Here is an 18,551-nt window from a genome sequence, read left to right as displayed (position 1 = left end):
AACGTGGAGAGATCTCCACTGCTCATAATGTAGTGTGTTTATCTTTTGGAAACTTCCCATTCTACTTGGTATTTTTACCTGTGGATTGTCAAGAAGATGACCCCTTCCTAAGCTGTACTAATTTCATAACAATGATAGCTTATACAGAGTTTTGATGAATAAGGTCTGTGAGTCTCACCTAAGGAGCTGGATGGACTGTCGCTCAAGTTAATGACTAACAATTGAGTCCAGCTCGTTTAAATTCTTTTAACCTTAACGTCAGAAGGTGTGTTTACAGGTCTCAGAGTGCATCACAGCTGAAACAAAGCTGTGAAAATAACGAAGTTAGACTAAGATGTTTTTGTTGAATAACTTTGAGGTGAAAAACCCAAGAAGACAGTCTAAAGTTTTAGAAAAGCACATGGTTGAATGCGGAACTCTTTAAGGTCAGGGAACAAGAACAAAGCAGCCCAGTTATTACTGGCTGATGTGCTCTTCTTGCTAGGTTTGGTTGATGATCAAAAATGATGATTCATTCTGTATACCCATTTCTGCTTTTAGTCTCCTGATATTAGAAAAAAACAACTCTTGATAAGTTGGTATGCACCCTAAAGATTGAAAGTAGAGCTGACTGATTCTTTCTCATTTATAAAGGTTAAGTTTGTGATTCCTTTAAGATTTTTTAATCCATATAAGATTACCTTTTAAGATAAGTCATAATATAATTGTCCCTTTCTTTGTAACTGCAAAATGCAGCCTGCCAGGACAAGATCTGACAAGAACACTTTGCTTGCCCAAACAGTTAATCTACAACAAGTTGCTTGGGTATGAATATATGTTCTTGAAATTGTTTGTAAAATGTTTAATCATGTAAGGGATATGGAAAACATGCTGATTTTTACTTTTTTTTGTATTCATTGTAATCATTCATTTGAAAAACAGAATGTAACCACATAGCAATTCCTATATTGCCCGAAAAAAACTTTGTTGGAGTATATAAGCTGTAGAGACTGTACACAGTAGAGAAAGAATAGAGAAAGAACAAAAAATAAAGAAGGAAGCCATCCAGAGAGTGTGTGAGTGTCTTTTCCCCTAAACCCTCTCAGATAAATAAGTCTAGTTTATGGTGACTCCGTGGATTCCTCTCAAAGTCCTGTGCTGCTAGAGGCTGGTCCCTGAGACCGTATGTTATGGTTTTGTAGCCTGCTTTCTGGTACTTTTTAACCTTAGGATGTAGTTGTTTTTACATTAGGATGTAATGTATTTATACATTATCATTATTAAAAGAGGAAGAGAAAAGAAGCCCAACTCTTATGCAATAAAACATCAGTCAAGGCAGAGGTTAGTCTAGAAGCTCACAATTAAGGACAAATTTCAGTATTTTTGAGGATCTTTTTCTTTCGTCTGAGGCTCTGATGAAACTGTCTACAAGAGCAAGGTTGACAACCTAAGCTTAACCCGGCTTTGCTTGTATATAGGTGTGTTGCAAAATTTGAGCTTATTCTCAACTGGTGAAATTAATTACCTTGCTTCAATAGTCATTCTTGTGTAGTCGACCAATTACAAAGAGAAATATCCATATATAAGTGGGTCAAAGCATGGGTTTAGAAAAGCAAAGAGAAAGAAGAAGTGATTAACAGGATCTGACACCCTGTTTAACATTTCAGGATCAAACCAGTACCAAATTCCTAGGACATAATAAGGAGTCCAGCAGACAATGAACGAGGTGGCAAACGCGACTGTCATCTTTAGCGTTCTCAGCCGTGCTCTTGGGATGTTATTCTTGGACTGATTCAGCTGCAGTTCTGTTAGATAAAGAGAAAGAGTGTTTAAAGTCAGCTTCCTCACAATAATAAAAATGAAAGAAAGAGTCATTAATTCTACAACTCCAATAATGATAACTTACTTAAAAAGATTCCTATACTACCCCAACCAGGTGTGGAAGTGCTCATTTGTAATACTCCTACCAAGGGAGCAAAGGCAGAAGCTAGCCTGGGCTATGTAAAGAAAGTGTCTCAGCAGAGCAGCAAATAGGCTTTTAGACCAGGGTTTCCTTTAGGAAAGAATGGAGAGTAGAGTTTTCTTAAAATTAAACCAAGAAGGGTTTGAAAAATGGTGGTATTCACACAACTAAATAAAAAATTGGTTGTTTGCTGTATTCTATATATTAGATATTTGGTGTATTAGCCCAGAAGGAGCACATTTTCAGTGCTTATCCTGAGTTTTAATGGAATAATTATCCTTTCTTCCTTTAAAATTTTTTTATTTGTATTTGTTAATTACAAATTTACAAGTTATTGTGTGTTGACACAACAATAACTTATCCATTTAATACATATACATAGCTATATCCAAATACCATGTATGTATGTATGTATGTATGTATGTATCTATCTATCTATCTATCTATCTATCTATCTATCTATCTGCTATTTGGATCATACCCTCCTCCATAGATCCCTTGTCTCCTTCTTACTCCTGTCTCTTCTTCCCAGCCAATCCCATTTCTACTTTCATACCCCTTTTTGAATGACCTAATGAATTTCATCAAGTTTGCTTATAGGAATAATAGCATCTTAAGAAGTGGCTACACCACTGAAGAAAGTGTCTCTTCCATTCCTGATCAATTATTAGCTGTGCATAAGTCCTCAAGAAGGTGTGGAGACTTTTGAGTCTCTCCCCTCTGCCCTTGCTTGTTTTGTTCTGTGGTGGAAAATGGGAACATGAGATGTTGTTAGCAGATCTCATTATAAATTGAATATATTGTAAAAATATCATTCCAAGGGGTGCTTGTGAATTATTAAATGACCTAAAATTTATTAACTCCTTGACACAGTATCTAATACACTACCCCTCTGCCTGAGTGTTGCTATTTAAATATTGTTTGTTAGTAGAGGTGGCCTTAGTGGTGGGAGTATGAGTAGGCTGGATCTGGTGACCTGAGAGCAGGTAAGTAGGCTAAAACTGGTGACCTCAGAGCAGGAGAACTGGCTCTGCTCCTTGCTGTAGGCTGCATTGGATGAGCTAGCCTATGCTGTGATGGAAAAGCTTGCCTGTGTAGGGATGGGGGAAAGCTTGTGGGCTGACCAACCTAGCTACCACTCAGTCCCAGAACGAGGCTTGAGTTGGTCCACCCAAATATCCACCTCATTTATGAACTGTTGGAGCATGAATGGGGATGAACCTACAGATGCAATAAAACAGGATCTCCAGGACACAGTACAATAACAGGATACCCAAAGAGGAGCCTAGTGAGAGCCCATTGTCAGTGGTGTAGAAGCCAGAGGCCTCCAGCCAGACCAATGACTCCTGGCAATGAAGACTTGCGAGGAAAGATGAATGAATTCAAGGGTAAACTGTGGGACTCAATGGGAGACACTACAGCTTCTATGACAAGATTCTTCTCTCTCTTGTTTTGTTTGTTTAGTTTGGGGAACCCTGATTGCTCTTCGAGCAGATGAGGGGGGGGGGGGACTTGATCGGGGGAGGGGGAGGGAAATGGGAAGCGGTTGTGGGGACGAGGCAGAAATCCTTAATAAATAAATAAATTAAAAAAAAAATAAAAAATAAAATTTTGGTTTTGCTTTGGGGAAAGTTGCAAGGGCAGGGGGTAGATGTGGCAAGATGGGGAAATAAGTGGGATAGGAATGAATGATGGGAAATCCTCAAAGACTCAATAAAATCCAAGAAATATTGTATACCTACAATTATTATTCAAATCTAAGGACTACTTACTGCGTGGGCTTTGTTGAAGGACCCGTGTGAGGGTGAAGATGATTTTGGCATTGCACACGAGCATGATGAGAAGAGGGAAAATGAAGAGGCAGCCGAAGGTGAAAAAGTTGTAAAAGGCTTGGTGCCACCATCGTGGAAAACTGCAGTGTGTCACACACTGAGAAAAAACCGCATGCCCAGAGCCATCTTCAAGGTAGATCATCCTGAAAATATATAACTGTGGAAAAAACAAGGAAAAGTTTATGTGTCTTTTCCCAAAAGGGTTCTTTCTCTCGTGCCACTCTTCCTCCGACCTAAAACAATTTCTAAGTTCCTTGACATTTTGACCATTATACTGAAACGTGTGAGAGAGGTTTGCATGAAGTACATTTGTGTTAGTTTGGATGACCTGTAGAACTCTGTAATTGGTGGAACTATTTTGGCCTTGAAAAACAGCGAACACTTAAAGACTTACGCCTCACTTGCCCTTCCAGTTCCCCTATAGTTATGCCGAGCAGCCTTGTTGAAAGTGATTTTGTTCATTCTATATCCACTGTGTTTAAAACTGTGACTTTTAGACTGCATCCATAAACATAGGTATTAAATTTGGTTTAAACATTGAAAGGTCTAATAATATGCTATGCTTTTTTAAGTGGTCAAAATGTGTGAGTGGTTTAGAGGCTTCCACGCTGATAATATTGAATGAGAAATAGACATGAGCAGTGGCATTGGAAGAAGGGCTGGTAAAATATAAGACCCATTCGTGTTTCTCATATCCTGAAGAGTTAGTATAGAACCTAGTACCATATTTCAGTACAACACCTGGATTATAACTGGATGATAGCCGTGAGTTCACTCATGAATGTCACCCTGAGCAGTCTCAGGAAGAAGTCAGCACCGAGGCAAACAAAACAACTACCATTGTCTCTCAGTGGCTGTACCTCCTGGGATAAGAAAACCCCTTTGGGTTTAAACACCCCGAACTAAGGCTCCTGGGAAGCTTCCCACATGTGTCCGCTAAAGATGTGCTTCCATCTTCAAAAGACCACAGCTTCATCTAGCTCTTTGACTTTGTCCTTTTGTCACCCCTACGCCCTGTATATGTCTGTGTATTTGCTTGTCTATATTTATTTTCAGCCCTGCCCTTGAGGAGAGCCTAGAAATGATGTATCTTGGCTTCTAAATTCCTTTCTTTACCGAAAGGATCAAGCACTCATTGAGTATTATCCCAATAGACAAAGTACAGTATGTTCTTCAGTTGACTGCCAGAGTCTAGAGCTGTTCAGAGAAGACCCAAATATAAAGGAGAGGCTAATTAGTTCACTGATTAGTTAGATAAGTCTGAGAAAGTTTAATCATCAAAATACAAGAAGGAAACTAGTGAAAAGTAATGATAAAAGCAGAATGTAGTGGCACACTCCTTTCATCCCAGCATCAGGAGCCAGAGGCAGGCAAATGTCTATAAGTTCCAGGCCAGCCAAAGCTACACAGCAAGACCCTGTTTTAAAACAAACAAACAAAAACAGTGACAAACTATCCAATAAAGCAAGTTCATGAATCCTTGTGGATATAAATTACACAACCATAAAATGAGCATAATTAAGAACATTTCCTTAATATAGAATGTTAACTAATAAGTAAAGGGGGAAAAGTGAGGTTTTTTTTTTTTTTTTTTTTTGCTAATCACTATAATGCTACTTACCAACTTCAGCAAAATTCACCAATAGTTGGTAAGAATAATCAGTGAAAGCTTGAGAATAGGACAGTGAAAAGCATCAAAGCATGTACCTGCTAGACACTTACTCATCATAAAGAGTAAAATAACTTTATAAATGAAGAGATATCCATGCAATTAACATTATAGATAATGGGACCCGTTGACATCATTTGCTTTCTTAGACAGTGCATTGAGATGGACCAGCATTACATCATTAGTATGTTTAATTAAGATACAGCTCCGAGAAAGCTAAGATAAACCTAAGCTGATACACTTCAAAAATGTCAATCTTATGAGACACGGAGGAAGACAAGAATGGTTCCAGCAAAGGAGACCTAGGTGACAGCATTGTAACCACTATATAACTTTGGGTTTGCTTTTGTTAAAAGGGCAGAAATTGGGGAAGGTCTAGGAGGAATTGGGGAAAGACAACACATGATCAAAATATATTGTATAACATTTTTTACTTATTTTTTTTCATTGCAATTTATTTATTTATTTATTTATTTTCATGTGTCCTTTTGTTCTTTTTTTTTAATTGAAAAAAGAAGAAGAAGAAAAAAAAACATAAACAAAAAAAACAAGTTTCCACCTCCTCCCAGCCTCCCATTTCCCTCCCCCTCCTCCCACCCTTCTCTCCCTCCTCCCACCCTTCTCCCCCTCCCCCCACTCCTCTCCCCCTCCCTCTCCAGTTCACAGAGCAGTCCGGGTTCCCTGCCTGTGGTAAGTCCTAGGTCCTCCCCCCTCCGTCCATATCTAGGAAGGTGAACATCCAAACTGGCTAGGCTCCCACAAAGCCAGCACATTAAGTAGGATCAAAACCCCGTGCCATTGTCCTTGTCGTCTCATCAGCCCTCATTGTTCGCCATGTTCAGAGAGTCCGGTTTTATCCCATGCTTTTTCGGTCACAGTCCAGCTAACTAAGAAGGTGAACCCAAGGAAAAACATATAGTTATCCTCTTGGCTAAGGGAAGTAGACCAAATTGCCGGGGAGAAAATGGGATCTTGGGGGTGGGGTGGGATGGGGGTAAGGGGAGATGGGGAGAGAAAAGGTAGAAGGGAAGGAGGGGGGACCTGGGGAAACAGGAGAATTTACTTATTTTTTTTTTTTTAAATAATTTTTTTTATTAAGAAAAGAAGAAAAAAAAACATAAACAAAAAACAAGTTTCCACCTCCTCCCAGCCTCCCATTTCCCTCCCCCTCCTCCCACCCTTCTCCCCCTCCTCCCACCCTTCTACCCCTCCCCCCACTCCTCTCCCCCTCCCTCTCCAGTCCACAGAGCAGTCCAGGTTCCCTGCCCTGTGGTAAGTCCTAGGTCCTCCCCCCTCCGTCCATATCTAGGAAGGTGAACATCCAAACTGGCTAGGCTTCCACAAAGCCAGCACATTAAGTAGGCTCAAAACCCCGTGCCATTGTCCTTGGCGTCTCATCAGCCCTCATTGTTCGCCATGTTCAGAGAGTCCGGTTTTATCCCATGCTTTTTCGGTCACAGTCCAGCTGGCCTTGGTGAGCTCCCAGTAGATCAGCTCCACTGTCTCAGTGGGTGGGTGCACGCCTCGTGGTCCCGACTTCTTTGCTCATGTTCTCCCTCCTTCTGCTCCTCATTGGGACCTTGGGAGCTCAGTCCAGTGCTCCAGTGTGGGTCTCTGTCTCTGTCTCCATCCATCACCAGATGAAGGTTCTATGATGATATGCAAGATATTCGTCAGTATTGCTCTCGGATAGGGTCATTTCAGGTTCCCAATCCTCAGCTACCCAAGGAACTAACTGGGAACCTCATGTTGGGCACTTGGGAGCCCCTCTAGGGTCAAATCTCTTGCTCACCCTAAAGTGGTTCCCTTAACTAAGAATTGTGGTTCCGTGCTCCCCTATCCACCTTTCCTTTATCCCAATTCTCCTGATTCCCCAAATCCCCCCTCCTTCCCTTCTACCTTTTCTCTCCCCATCTCCCCTTACCCCCATCCCACCCCACCCCCAAGATCCTAATTTTCTCCCCGGCAATTGGGTCTACTTCCCTTAGCCAAGAGGATAACTATATGTTTTTCCTTGGGTTCACCTTCTTACTTAGCTTCTTTAGGTTCACCTATTGTAGACTCCGTGGCGCTAATTTATGGCTAGAAACCAATTATGAGCGAGTACATCCCATGTTCATCTTTTTGGGTCTGGGACACCTCACTCAGGATAGTGTTTTCTATTTCCATCCATTTGCCTGCAAAATTCGAGAAGTCATTGTTTTTTACCGCAGCGTAGTACTCTAGCGTGTATATATTCCATACTTTCTTCATCCATTCTTCCATTGAAGGGCATCTAGGTTGTTTCCAGGTTCTGGCTATTACAAATAATACTGCTATGAACATAGTTGAACAAATGCTTTTGTCATATGGTAGAGCATCTCTTGGGTATATTCCCAGGAGTGGTATTGCTGGGTCCAGGGGTAAGTTGATCCCGAATTTCCTGAGAAACCGAAACACTGACTTCCACAGTGGTTGCACAAGATGGCATTCCCACCAGCAATGGATGAGGGTACCCGTTCCTCCACAGCCTCTCCAGCAAAGGTTATCCTTGGTGTTTTTGACTTTAGCCATTCTGACAGGTGTAAGATGATATCTCAAAGTTGTTTTGATTTGCATTTCCCTGATTGCTAAGGAAGTTGAGCACGACTTTAAGTGTCTTTTGGCCATTTGAACTTCCTCTGCTGAGAATTCTCTGTTCAGTTCAGTGCCCCATTTTTTAATTGGGTTAATTAGCATTTTAAAGTCTAGTTTCTTGAGTTCCTTATATATTTTGGAGATCAGACCTTTGTCTGTTGTGGGGTTGGTGAAGATCTTCTCCCAATCAGTAGGTTGCCTTTGTGTCTTATTGACTATGTCCTTTGCTTTACAGAAGCTTCTCAGTTTAAGTAGGTCCCATTTATTCAATGTTGCCCTTAATGTCTGTGCTTCTGGGGTTATACATAGGAAGCGATCTCCTGTGCCCAGCTCCTGTAGGGTACTTCCCACTTTCTCTTCTATCAGGTTCAGTGTGTTCGGGCTGATATTGAGGTCTTTAATCCATTTGGACTTGAGTTTTGTGCACGGTGATAGATAAGGGTCTATTTTCATTCTTCTACAAGATGACATCCAGTTGTGCCAGCACCATTTGTTGAAGATGCTTTCTTTCTTCCATTTTATACTTTTAACTCCTTTATCGAAAATCAGGTGTTCATAGGTTTGTGGGATAAAATCCGGGTCTTCTATACGATTCCATTGGTCGACTTCTCTGTTTTTATGCCAGTACCACACTGTTTTCATTACTGTAGCTCTGTAATAGAGTTTGAAGTCAGGGATGGTAATGCCTCCAGAAGATCCTTTATTGTATAGGATTGTTTTGGCTATCCTGGGTTTTTTGTTTTTCCATATAAAGTTGATTATTGTCCTCTCCAGATCTGTGAAGAATTTTGATGGGATCTTGATGGGGATTGCATTGAATCTATAAATAGCCTTTGGTAGAATTGCCATTTTTACTATGTTGATCCTACCAATCCAAGAGCAAGGGAGGTCCATCCATTTTTTGGTATCCTCTTCAATTTCTTTCTTCAATGCCTTAAAGTTCTTGTCAAATAGATCTTTCACTTCCTTGGTTAGATGTACCCCAAGATATTTTATGCTGTTTTTGGCTATTGTGAATGGTGAAGCTTCTCTGATTTCCCTCTCTGCTTCCATATCCTTTGTGTATAAGAGGGCGACTGATTTTTTGGAGTTGATCTTGTATCCTGCCACATTACTAAAGCTGTTTATCAGCTGTAGGAGTTCTTTGGTGGAGTTTTGGGGGTCGCTTATGTACACTATCATATCATCTGCAAATAACGAAAGTTTAACTTCTTCCTTTCCAATTCGAATCCCCTTGATTCCATTATGTTGTCTTATTGCTATTGCTAGAACTTCAAGCACTATATTGAAGAGGTATGGGGAGAGTGGACAGACTTGTCGTGTTCCTGAGTTAAGTGGGATGGCTTTGAGTTTCTCTCCGTTTAATTTGATGTTAGCTGTCGGCTTGCTGTATATAGCTTTTATTATATTTAGGTATGACCCTTGTATCCCTAATCTCTCCAAGACTTTTAACATAAATGGATGTTGAATTTTGTCAAATGCTTTTTCAGCATCTACAAATGCAATTTCAATAGGGTATGTGGATTAAATGATAGCATTCCATTAATACTAATTTCCTGATTTTGATGTGCCTGTTTTTGGGTGTATGAGATCTCTCAAACAAGTTCAAACTGGTAAAGAAATGCCTTATTTCCAACTTTTTAAATAAAGATTTATTTATTTATTTATTTATTTATTTATTTATTTATTTATTTATTCATACAGTATCCTGCCTGTAGGCCAGAAGAGGGCGCCAGATCTCATTATAGATGGTTGTGAGCCACCATGTGGCTGCTGGGAATTGAACTCAGGACCTCTGCCAGAGCAGTCAGTGCTCTTAACCACTGAGCCATCTCTCTAGCCCTTATCTCCAACTTTTAAAGAACTCAAAAAACATTTAGAAAAGCCTGGGTAGTGGTGGTGCTTGCCCTTAATCCCAGCCCTCGGGAGGCAGAGGCAGGCAGATCTCTGTGAGTTCGAGGCCAGCCTGGTCTACCAAATCTAGTTCCAGGACATCTAGGGCTGTTACACAGTCAAACTCTGTCTCAAAAAAAAAAAAAAAAAAAACCAACATAAGTAAATAAGTAAATAAATAAATAAATAAATAAGAACTCAAAACCAAAGCCAAAAACCATTTAAAAGTGAAGACAACCCTTGCAGTTTGAGAGTGCCTATCATAGGCTCATATATTTGAATGTTTCCTCCTCAGTTGAACTGCTTGGAAGGACTAGGAGGTGTGCTTGCATTGGAGGATGCTCTCTCTCTCTCTCTCTCTCTCTCTCTCTCTCTCTCTCGTTCTCAGCTACTGCTTCAGCACTGTGCCTGTTTGCTTCCTGCCACAATGATCGTGGGTGAACCTCTAAAACTATAAGCAAGCCCCCCGCATCAATGCTTTCTTTCATCAGAGTTGCCTTGGCCATAGTGTCTCTTTACAGCAATGGAACAGTAACTAAAACAACAGCAAACAAGAAAATGCTAATATTTGGTGATGGATGGGTTAAAGGTATCTAAGAAAACTTTGTATAGTTCTAACATCTTTGATCTGAGTGCAAAATCTTTTAAAATGTTATCTTTATTTTAAGACTTTAGAAACCACAACTACAACCTATCAATGAAAATATTGTAAGTCATTTTCAAGAATAAATTCAGGGCAGGCGTCTTGGCTCAACCCTTACAAGTGCTTTCTGTTCCTCCAGAATGCCTGAGTTTGGTTTCTAGCACCCAAGTATGTTGCCTCACAGCTGCCTGTAGTTTTAGCTTCAGTAATCTAGTATCCTCTTGTGGCCTCCATGAGCATTACCGCACACCGATAAGAGTCTTGAAGAACAAATAAACCAGTAAATAAATTGTAGTGACCTCTCATCCTTTATCTCTGACTCATGAAACACATTTCTTATCTTGTTATTTCCTATTGTGTTCTGGAGAAACTTCATTTTACTGTACAGCATTATCCAGATTTTTTAAATCTAAAACAACTAAATATGAAACAAATACTTTTGTTATTATCAAATGATGACTAATAAATACTCTTTTTTTTTTCCTCATTGAACAAGATATTTTAGTTTACATGACAGTTGGTCCTGAATTTCTCTACTTTAGGAGGATATGGACTAGGAGTGGAGTGTGCTTATTTGAAAATATTCTGAAATAGTTTCTTGGTAGAGAAAGAAACTTGATCTTATATTTGCAATTACATTATTGATTTCTCAATTTGAGATCTTTTATCAAGTAGAAAAAAAATCAAGTAATTTAATCCACTAGGGGGCGACAAAGGATCATACTACCATCAGTCTCAAAACCAAGAAACCCTAACAAGTCAGCTAACTTTAGTTTAAGATCCTGGTCAACTTTTCCCTGTCCCATACTTTCCAGCTTGAATTTATTTAAACTGTAGTTTTAAAGTAGATCAGCGCGCGCGCGCGCGCGCGCGCACACACACACACACACACACACACACACTTGTCTTGTTTTTATCAGAGTTTATTTTGCCTTAACCAAGAACATCGTTTCCCTTCTTTGCAAACCATTGATGATACTTCCTCCTTCTTAGAATATGATATTTCGTCCATATCTGGGAATTTGGTAAATACTGTGGCGTTATTGCTTGACTGATTAATTTGAATAAAACCAGAAGTTCAGGAAAGCACACGAGGATTCAGAATCTTACCCATAAATTAATTTACTTTAGCTTGGCTCTGTTTATTTTGTTTTCTGCACTGTGTTCATCTGAGTGGCTAATATGAGGATCTACTTTGCTTTTAGTGGTTCCTTTGCCCTTGGATTCTTTCTTCAATTTCTGTTTACCTTTTCCTCCTTTATCTGTGACTCTTGCTCTTATCAGTATTTGTTTCATTTTTCCATAATCAAGAACATTCTGTTTACTGTCTTTGGAAGCAATTGAAGATGCTTACTTATTAGCTTATGATCTTCTATCCATACTTTACCAAACCAACTATTGCACAGACTAAATTTTCTTAAATGTAATCAGCTATAAAGTACAGATCATAACAGAATCTTCTTTTCATTGATGTCATGACAACTGAGTTGTTTTATGCAAAACCCCTGGAATAGTGTCCACAAAGCTAACACTGGATACATTTCAATCATCATTATTATAAAAAGTGAGGCACACAAATTTTCTTTGTATCCATAAATGTTTAATCATACACTGATAAGCACATATTGTATGCCCCCATATGTAAATTTGCTACTTTAAACTTCTCTTTCCTATGGGATAGAACTGCCCGTTGTAGTAGAGTTTAGTAGTTAAAACCTCTGGGTATAAGTGGCCCACGAATGCTTGTGGGCACCATTCCCTGATCCCTGACCTTAGAATATCAACTACTGTGTTAGTCCTGTGTGCTCACTGTCCGTGCACTGGACATTAATTGCGGGAACAACCAATGCAAAGCCCTGAGTCACGAAGGGAACTCCAGGTTTCTAGTGTTTGGGTTGGTTTTAGACAGTCTGTAAGGCCTAGAATATCCAGTATTGGCAAGAGTGACCTTTGGCATCTCATCTTTGTCTCCATCTCCCAGATGTTGAGATTACGGGTATCCCACATATACCGGTTGGGTTTTGGGTTTTGGTAAACAGAGAAACTGGAATACAGGAGAGGGCTCAGGCCAAAATTCAGGTTTGTCTACTCACAAAGAGGACTGTGGACATATGCTGAGGCCTCCAGAGTCAAGCTAGACTTGACTCCCGAGAACTCTGCTTCTGAGTGCTAGATCTCAACCAGTGTGTCACAAACTGTTCTAATCCTGATTCTTAGTTTTGATATTCCCTTAGGAAAAATGAAGGGCCAGGCAGTCTGTTGTGAGCGTTTGTCTTCTCGAAATGATAGGGTCACTGCTTCATGATACCTCAGCAATAGAGCTGCATTAAAAACACCTGGAAAATGGTATTTGTAGACACACAAAATAGAAGGGAAAAACTCATAGGTCTCACTCCTAGACAAGGAACTACAGGCAATTAACAACCGAGAGAGGGAGCACTTGTCTTTACAAGGGTTGAACCCTCTAAGTGGTATCCAATACCAAGAAAGTGTTCATCCTTAAAATCATGTATATCTATCTGTCTGTCTGTCTGCCTCTCTCTCTCTCTCTCTCTCTCTCTCTCTCTCTCCATATATATATATATATATATATATATATATATATATATATATATCACAAATGCACTAAGCAAGTTATATTTGTATCTTTATATGTTTATTTCTATATCCTATGAGCAAAGATCTTCATGCACATGCAATGTAATATAATTTTTATGCTTAGCTCTTAACTATGTCTAATATTAATTAGATTCTTAGATATAGATGGGTAAATAGCTCTATAAATAAAACGGAGTTGTGTGATTTAAACCTTGTCTATAGAATTAACTGTTTTATATTGACATTTCCACTCATAAGACATACCCTAGGCATCCCATATAATATTCATTGGCTCATTTTCTTCTTATAGAAATAAGAATAATATACATAATTTATAGTGTTGTAGGGAACATTCTTGTAATATTGCATACAGAGACATTTCACACAATTCTGACACATATGTTTATTTTCAACTATTATTTAACATATGATTATTATTGCTATTGCTGAGTGTAGCCACTACTCCTGTGCTTTAAACAATGTTTAGAGTATTGCTCACGGGAGGTTAACTATTTATTGAATCTAAGCTGTTTGTCAAGTTCAGAAGTGCATTTTACTCAGTGAATTAGCTCATGTGTCAAGGCAAGTCTCCACATGCTTCAAGCCATGCTTCCTTACTCCAAAAACTAAGGAGTGTCCCGTGTTTCTTGCCTACAGGCTTGTGTTAACTATAGAATTTAGAAGTTGTTTTGTTACTACTCCACATGAACCAGATAAGCCAGGAACATCAACTCTTCCTGCGACTCTGCACTCTGTGGTCTTAGATGACTCTCTTTAAGGAATGTGATTTTAATTAAGTTCAGCCACACCTAAATTAGGAAATGTTTGGTCATAAATCTGAGCTCCTCCCAAGACTTGCTTGCTGGAATATCTTCTTCCCTGTCTCCCTTTTCTTTTTTTTTCCTCTTCAAACTTACTTTTAAAAACGGTCATTTTAAGACCTCTGTTATCATGTTCTCGCACAAGTAGTGTTCAGTGAGTAGTGTAGCTTTGTATGTCTTAAGAAAGTGTACATAACTTTATTATGAAGAGAAGAAAAAGGGATAGACAGATATAAATAATAACCTAATCTTTAAAATAAAAAAAGTGATAGTGGGTAGTTTTATATATAATATTACCTATTCTTAACATGCCTTATGAATTTATATATTTTTTGTTTTGGGCCATCTAGCCACGGTTGCCCTAATTTTTTTTATCCCACCACCTTGCCTCCTAGGTGTTGGTATTAAAAGAATACACTACCACACCAGGCTTTTAATTACCCTTTTAAACTTAGTTAAGTGACATTCTTAAAGTCATATAGCTGAAAGGGGATGGCTAGCAGGCACAAAGCTTTGAGTTTGATCTCCATCATTATGTGAACTGCACGTGCTATTCTAGACCTATAATCCCTACACACAGAAAATAGAGGCAGGAGGATCAGAAGTTCAAGGTCATCTTCTGCTACATAACTAATCTGAGGTCATCCTGGGATACATAAAATCTTCTGTCAAACAAACGAAAAGATAAAGCCCATGGAGTGTTTCAGGGCATGTCAGCAGAGTGTTTGATTTCCCTGTTATCATCCACACCTCAGTTTCATCACATTATTGCTAAATGATTCAAAACTATTCTTTGTCTTGTTCTACTCTATTTGAACCTGCATATATTTTGTTGAAATATTTTTGTTTTAAAAAGTCACCTTAGGCCGGGTGGTGGTGGTGCACACCTTTAATCCCAGCACTCGGGATGCAGAGGTAGGCAGGTTTCTGTAAGTTCGAGGCCAGCCTGGTCTATAAGAGCTAATTCTAGGATAGTTAGGGCTGTTACACAGAGAAACCCTGTCTTGAAAAACCCCAAAAAGTTACTTTAGATTGAAATTATAATTATTCTATTTTCCCCATGTAATTTTTACAAAATGTGATGTATCAAAATGTCACATTATGTCATATGGATATGCACAATTATTATTTGACAATTAAGTTTTAAATGCTATAGTTTTTTTTCATTACATAGAACCTATAAAGACTATGTGTCTTTCACACAAATTTAAGGCTTTTTGAGTATATCAAAGCCTTCTATAATTAAAGGTATTTTTCTCTTTAGCTTATAGATCAAATATTTTATTGTTATGTCTTTAAAAATTAATTAATTATATTTCATTCATCAGTGCTTGGACTGGACTGTAGGTTTTCAGGCAAGGATGATTATTGATGTGGGAGTCCCCTCTGTGTGCTGTGATTACCATTAGTGAATAAAGAAACTGCTTTGGACCTATAGTAAGGCAGAATTTAGGTAGGCAGGAAAAGCTAGGCTGAATGCTGGAAAAAATTAGGGCAGAGTCAGAGAGAAGCCATATATCTACCGCCTGAGACAATCACTGGGAACTTTAGTTGGTAAGCCACTGCCATGTGATGAGACACAGAACAATAGAGATGGGTTAATTTAGGATATGAGTTTAGCCAGAAATAAGCTTAAGCTTTGGCTATTGGCCAAAGAGTATTGCAAATACTATGGTTTTCTGAGTGGTTATTTTGTGGCTGGGTGGCAGGGAAGAACAAGCAACCCTTCCCACTACAGGTTATACCACTGAGCTGCATCCCAGTATTTTTCTGAGTTTGACTTTCCATATAACCTTGGCTGGCATTGAACTTGTAGCCCCCTTGTCTCTTCATACTAAAGATGTTATGAAAAGTATGTATCCCAATGCCTAGCATTGTTTTTAAATTGATAGCATAAACGAATAAAATTATACAAACTAATAATTTTAAATTTTGTATTCTGCTAAGTATCTATCTGATTAGTTTATAAATATTAACTTAATAGTACAACAATCATACATTTCTACATGACAAATACAGTACCACATCGTATGCTCTCAGCTCACAGAAAGAGGGGGACTACCAATCCAGTTCTTCACTTTTCAGAGCTTTCACTTCAACCAAACAATTTTCTCACAAAAAGTATTTGTGCCCTTTAGTCATCACTGAAAAATACATATGACCAGTCGCTAGGTTTTCATTCCCATAAACCTCTTATGATCATTTTATATTCAACTTACTTCCTTACACTTGTGTACTTTAAGTCTTTAATATCTACTTGTTTTACATACATTTTCTCTCCACAAAGAATGACCCTCCCCTCCACTAGCCCCTGGCTGTTTTATTGTTTCGTCAATACCAGGTTCTGTATTGACTTAACTTGTGTTTATCTTTGAGAAAACTAACCAATAAGCATTGCTCATACTTTAAAGAAGAAAAACAGAAAATACACGAACATAAACCTTAGCTAGTAACCTCATTTCCAGAGATGTGCCTGGGAAACCTCGTCTTGGTTTGCATTGCCCATGCAAGAGTAATTGGGCTTTCTCCAGGTAAATAAAAGCCCTTCCATTTCCCCCTTTCTTCTGCCATTTGATACATACTAATTAAATACTTTTCCTTGCAATTCAATGAAGAAATGTTTACTTGGTGCCTTGCAATGCTTAATGAATTCTGCACAGCTGTTTTGGTTTTTAGACACGTGGACAGTTTAGAATGTTTAGACAGATTCCTGGTTTTACAGGTATGCTTTTGCTGGATTTTAAGAACTCTTACTTCTTATGATGTTCTTATACCCTGGCTTACCATACAGAGCATTAGACAGCATAAAGTCAATTTATTCCTCTGTTAATGATAGGCTCTTTATTATTTGCAAGAATTTTGTCATGTTTTCTTCAGTAATCTGTTTGAATAGTCAAATTCTGCAGAATAATTAGCCAAGAGCAACATAACAACCAAGATAATTCTTTCTCAGCTGCAGTGACAGAATTCTTAGTTTGTACATAATAAATCCCAAGTAAGAAAAGTTTAAATATTTTCCACCTATGAAAGTTTCATAGCTCTTAAACGTTCTCTCAATTAACTATTGATTATGTTTCAACCAGAGCAAAAGGCAAGAAAGAAATTGAGCATAAAGGGGGTGCACCTGTAATCCCTGTGGCTTGCGAAGCTGAGGCAGGAGAATTTAAGTTTGAGAACAGCCTTGGAAACATATAGCAAGATACTTTTTCAAGTCTATAGAAGAGAGAGAAAGAATGGGAAAGAAAGAGGGACTGGCATGTATTCAGCTGAGAAGAGGTTTTACGGGGCATTAACTATGCAGTACAAATAATTCTAGATACTTTAATACATTATTTATCTAATCATCATGAAAGCCTGTGGAGTAGGCAATTACCCCCATTTTATGAATAAATCAACAGAACTTCAGAGAAGTTAAGAAGTTGGCCTGAGAAGACAAAGTGGTCAGGGTTAAAGTCTACTATCTGATTTCCAGAAACTAGGTCTTAAAGGCCACACAGCAGGTACTTTCTTGACTCAAGGTTAGATACAAAATAACCATATCCACCCAAGTTCAGGAGTAACGGTTTACCTGTGGTCCCGCAAAGACAATACTGAGAATCCAGGCTAGGCCGATCATGGACTGTTCAAGCTTGCTCTTGCTTTGTACAGCAAGGGGCCGAGTGATGGCCAGGGAGCGGTCCAGGCTAATCACTACCATCATGAAGGCTGGGGCATACATAGAGAAGAGCTTCAGATAGCTGAGCACTTTGCAGAGGAACTCCCCAGCATGCCACTGTACTGTAATATTCCACATGCCATCCAGTGGCATGACAATCAGAGTCTCCAGCAGGTTGGCTAAGGTCAAATGCTTTAAGAGCACCTTCATTCTTGAGAGCTTTTTCCCCTTCTCCCTCTTCTGAGTCCACTTCTGCAGCTTCATCAAGAAAGACGCATTAAAGGCAGTAGAGAGGAGAAAAAGGAAGAAAGTCACTGTTACTCGGATCTTTCCAGATAAGGTTAGAGTGGGGAGTTTGCCCTGTATCAAAGGGATGCTGTTGTTGATGGCCAAGCAAGGATTTTGGTCCTGCTCAAGAGAGGCGTTGTTAGCCATATTCCTCAATGGCAGGCTTCAAGAGCAGAGTCTCTGTACCTCTGATGTTTTATCCTATCCGAACACAAAGTGCTGTTTTATTTCTGCCTTCTTTAGACAGAAACGTCACAGGGTTACATTTATGTCAAATTGATTTTCCCTAAGATACTCTGGACTTAATGTGAAAGATCAAGGTGAACTTGTTTTGTGGGTTTGTAATCTAAAAGAGTGCTAACAGAAGATGCCAAGCACACTCTGAAGGCCAAGTGTAATTGGACCACCTCAGCAGATGGCCTGTTTTTCAGAGTGTTTTATCGTAGGCGAAGAAGGACACTTGAAGTCTAATTTTAAAGTTAAAAGTGACTCATATTATTTTTCAATTAACTTTAATGAATATATTTTCTAAAAACTGTTGTGAATCGACAGGTGCCACATGAAATACAGAAAATAATTTAAAATCCCTGATCC

General features: G+C 38.9%; 1 protein-coding gene across 2 annotated transcripts; it reads right to left on the bottom strand.

Annotated features, from left to right (window-relative positions):
- Positions 1 to 1,539: 1,539 nt before the first annotated feature.
- On the bottom strand, positions 1,540 to 18,104 carry Gnrhr (gonadotropin releasing hormone receptor). Of its 2 annotated transcripts, none has more exons than XM_041671649.1 (3): positions 17,583 to 18,104; positions 3,715 to 3,931; positions 1,540 to 1,784 (listed from the first exon to the last, which is right to left on the bottom strand). In XM_041671649.1, exons 1-3 carry the CDS (start codon positions 18,102 to 18,104, stop codon positions 1,540 to 1,542), a joined length of 984 nt encoding a protein of 327 aa, XP_041527583.1. The 2 variants fall into 2 exon arrangements, with proteins under 2 accessions (XP_041527583.1, XP_041527584.1); XM_041671650.1 differs by having other exon boundaries at positions 1,757 to 1,784; positions 3,715 to 3,807; positions 17,584 to 18,104.
- Positions 18,105 to 18,551: the final 447 nt, after the last annotated feature.

This window comes from Microtus oregoni, unplaced genomic scaffold, assembly GCF_018167655.1.
Source record: "Microtus oregoni isolate MIOR12 unplaced genomic scaffold, Mior012 000021F_ref0000039, whole genome shotgun sequence".
In the NCBI taxonomy this organism is placed as follows: Eukaryota; Metazoa; Chordata; class Mammalia; order Rodentia; family Cricetidae; genus Microtus; species Microtus oregoni.
This window is presented reverse-complemented; position numbering and strand designations above follow the sequence as displayed.

What these genes read in the sequence shown, in the direction of transcription:
- Gnrhr (XM_041671649.1), bottom strand. Translation starts at nt 18,104, where the DNA reads ATGGCTAACAACGCCTCTCTTGAGCAGGACCAAAATCCTTGCTTGGCC. An exon ending in TTGTCTTTGCGGGACCACAG is followed by an intron (nt 3,932 to 17,582) that starts GTAAACCGTTAC and finishes TTTTTTCCACAG; the next exon opens with TTATATATTTTCAGGATGAT. An exon ending in CCTTCAACAAAGCCCACGCA is followed by an intron (nt 1,785 to 3,714) that starts GTAAGTAGTCCT and finishes TTTATCTAACAG; the next exon opens with AACTGCAGCTGAATCAGTCC.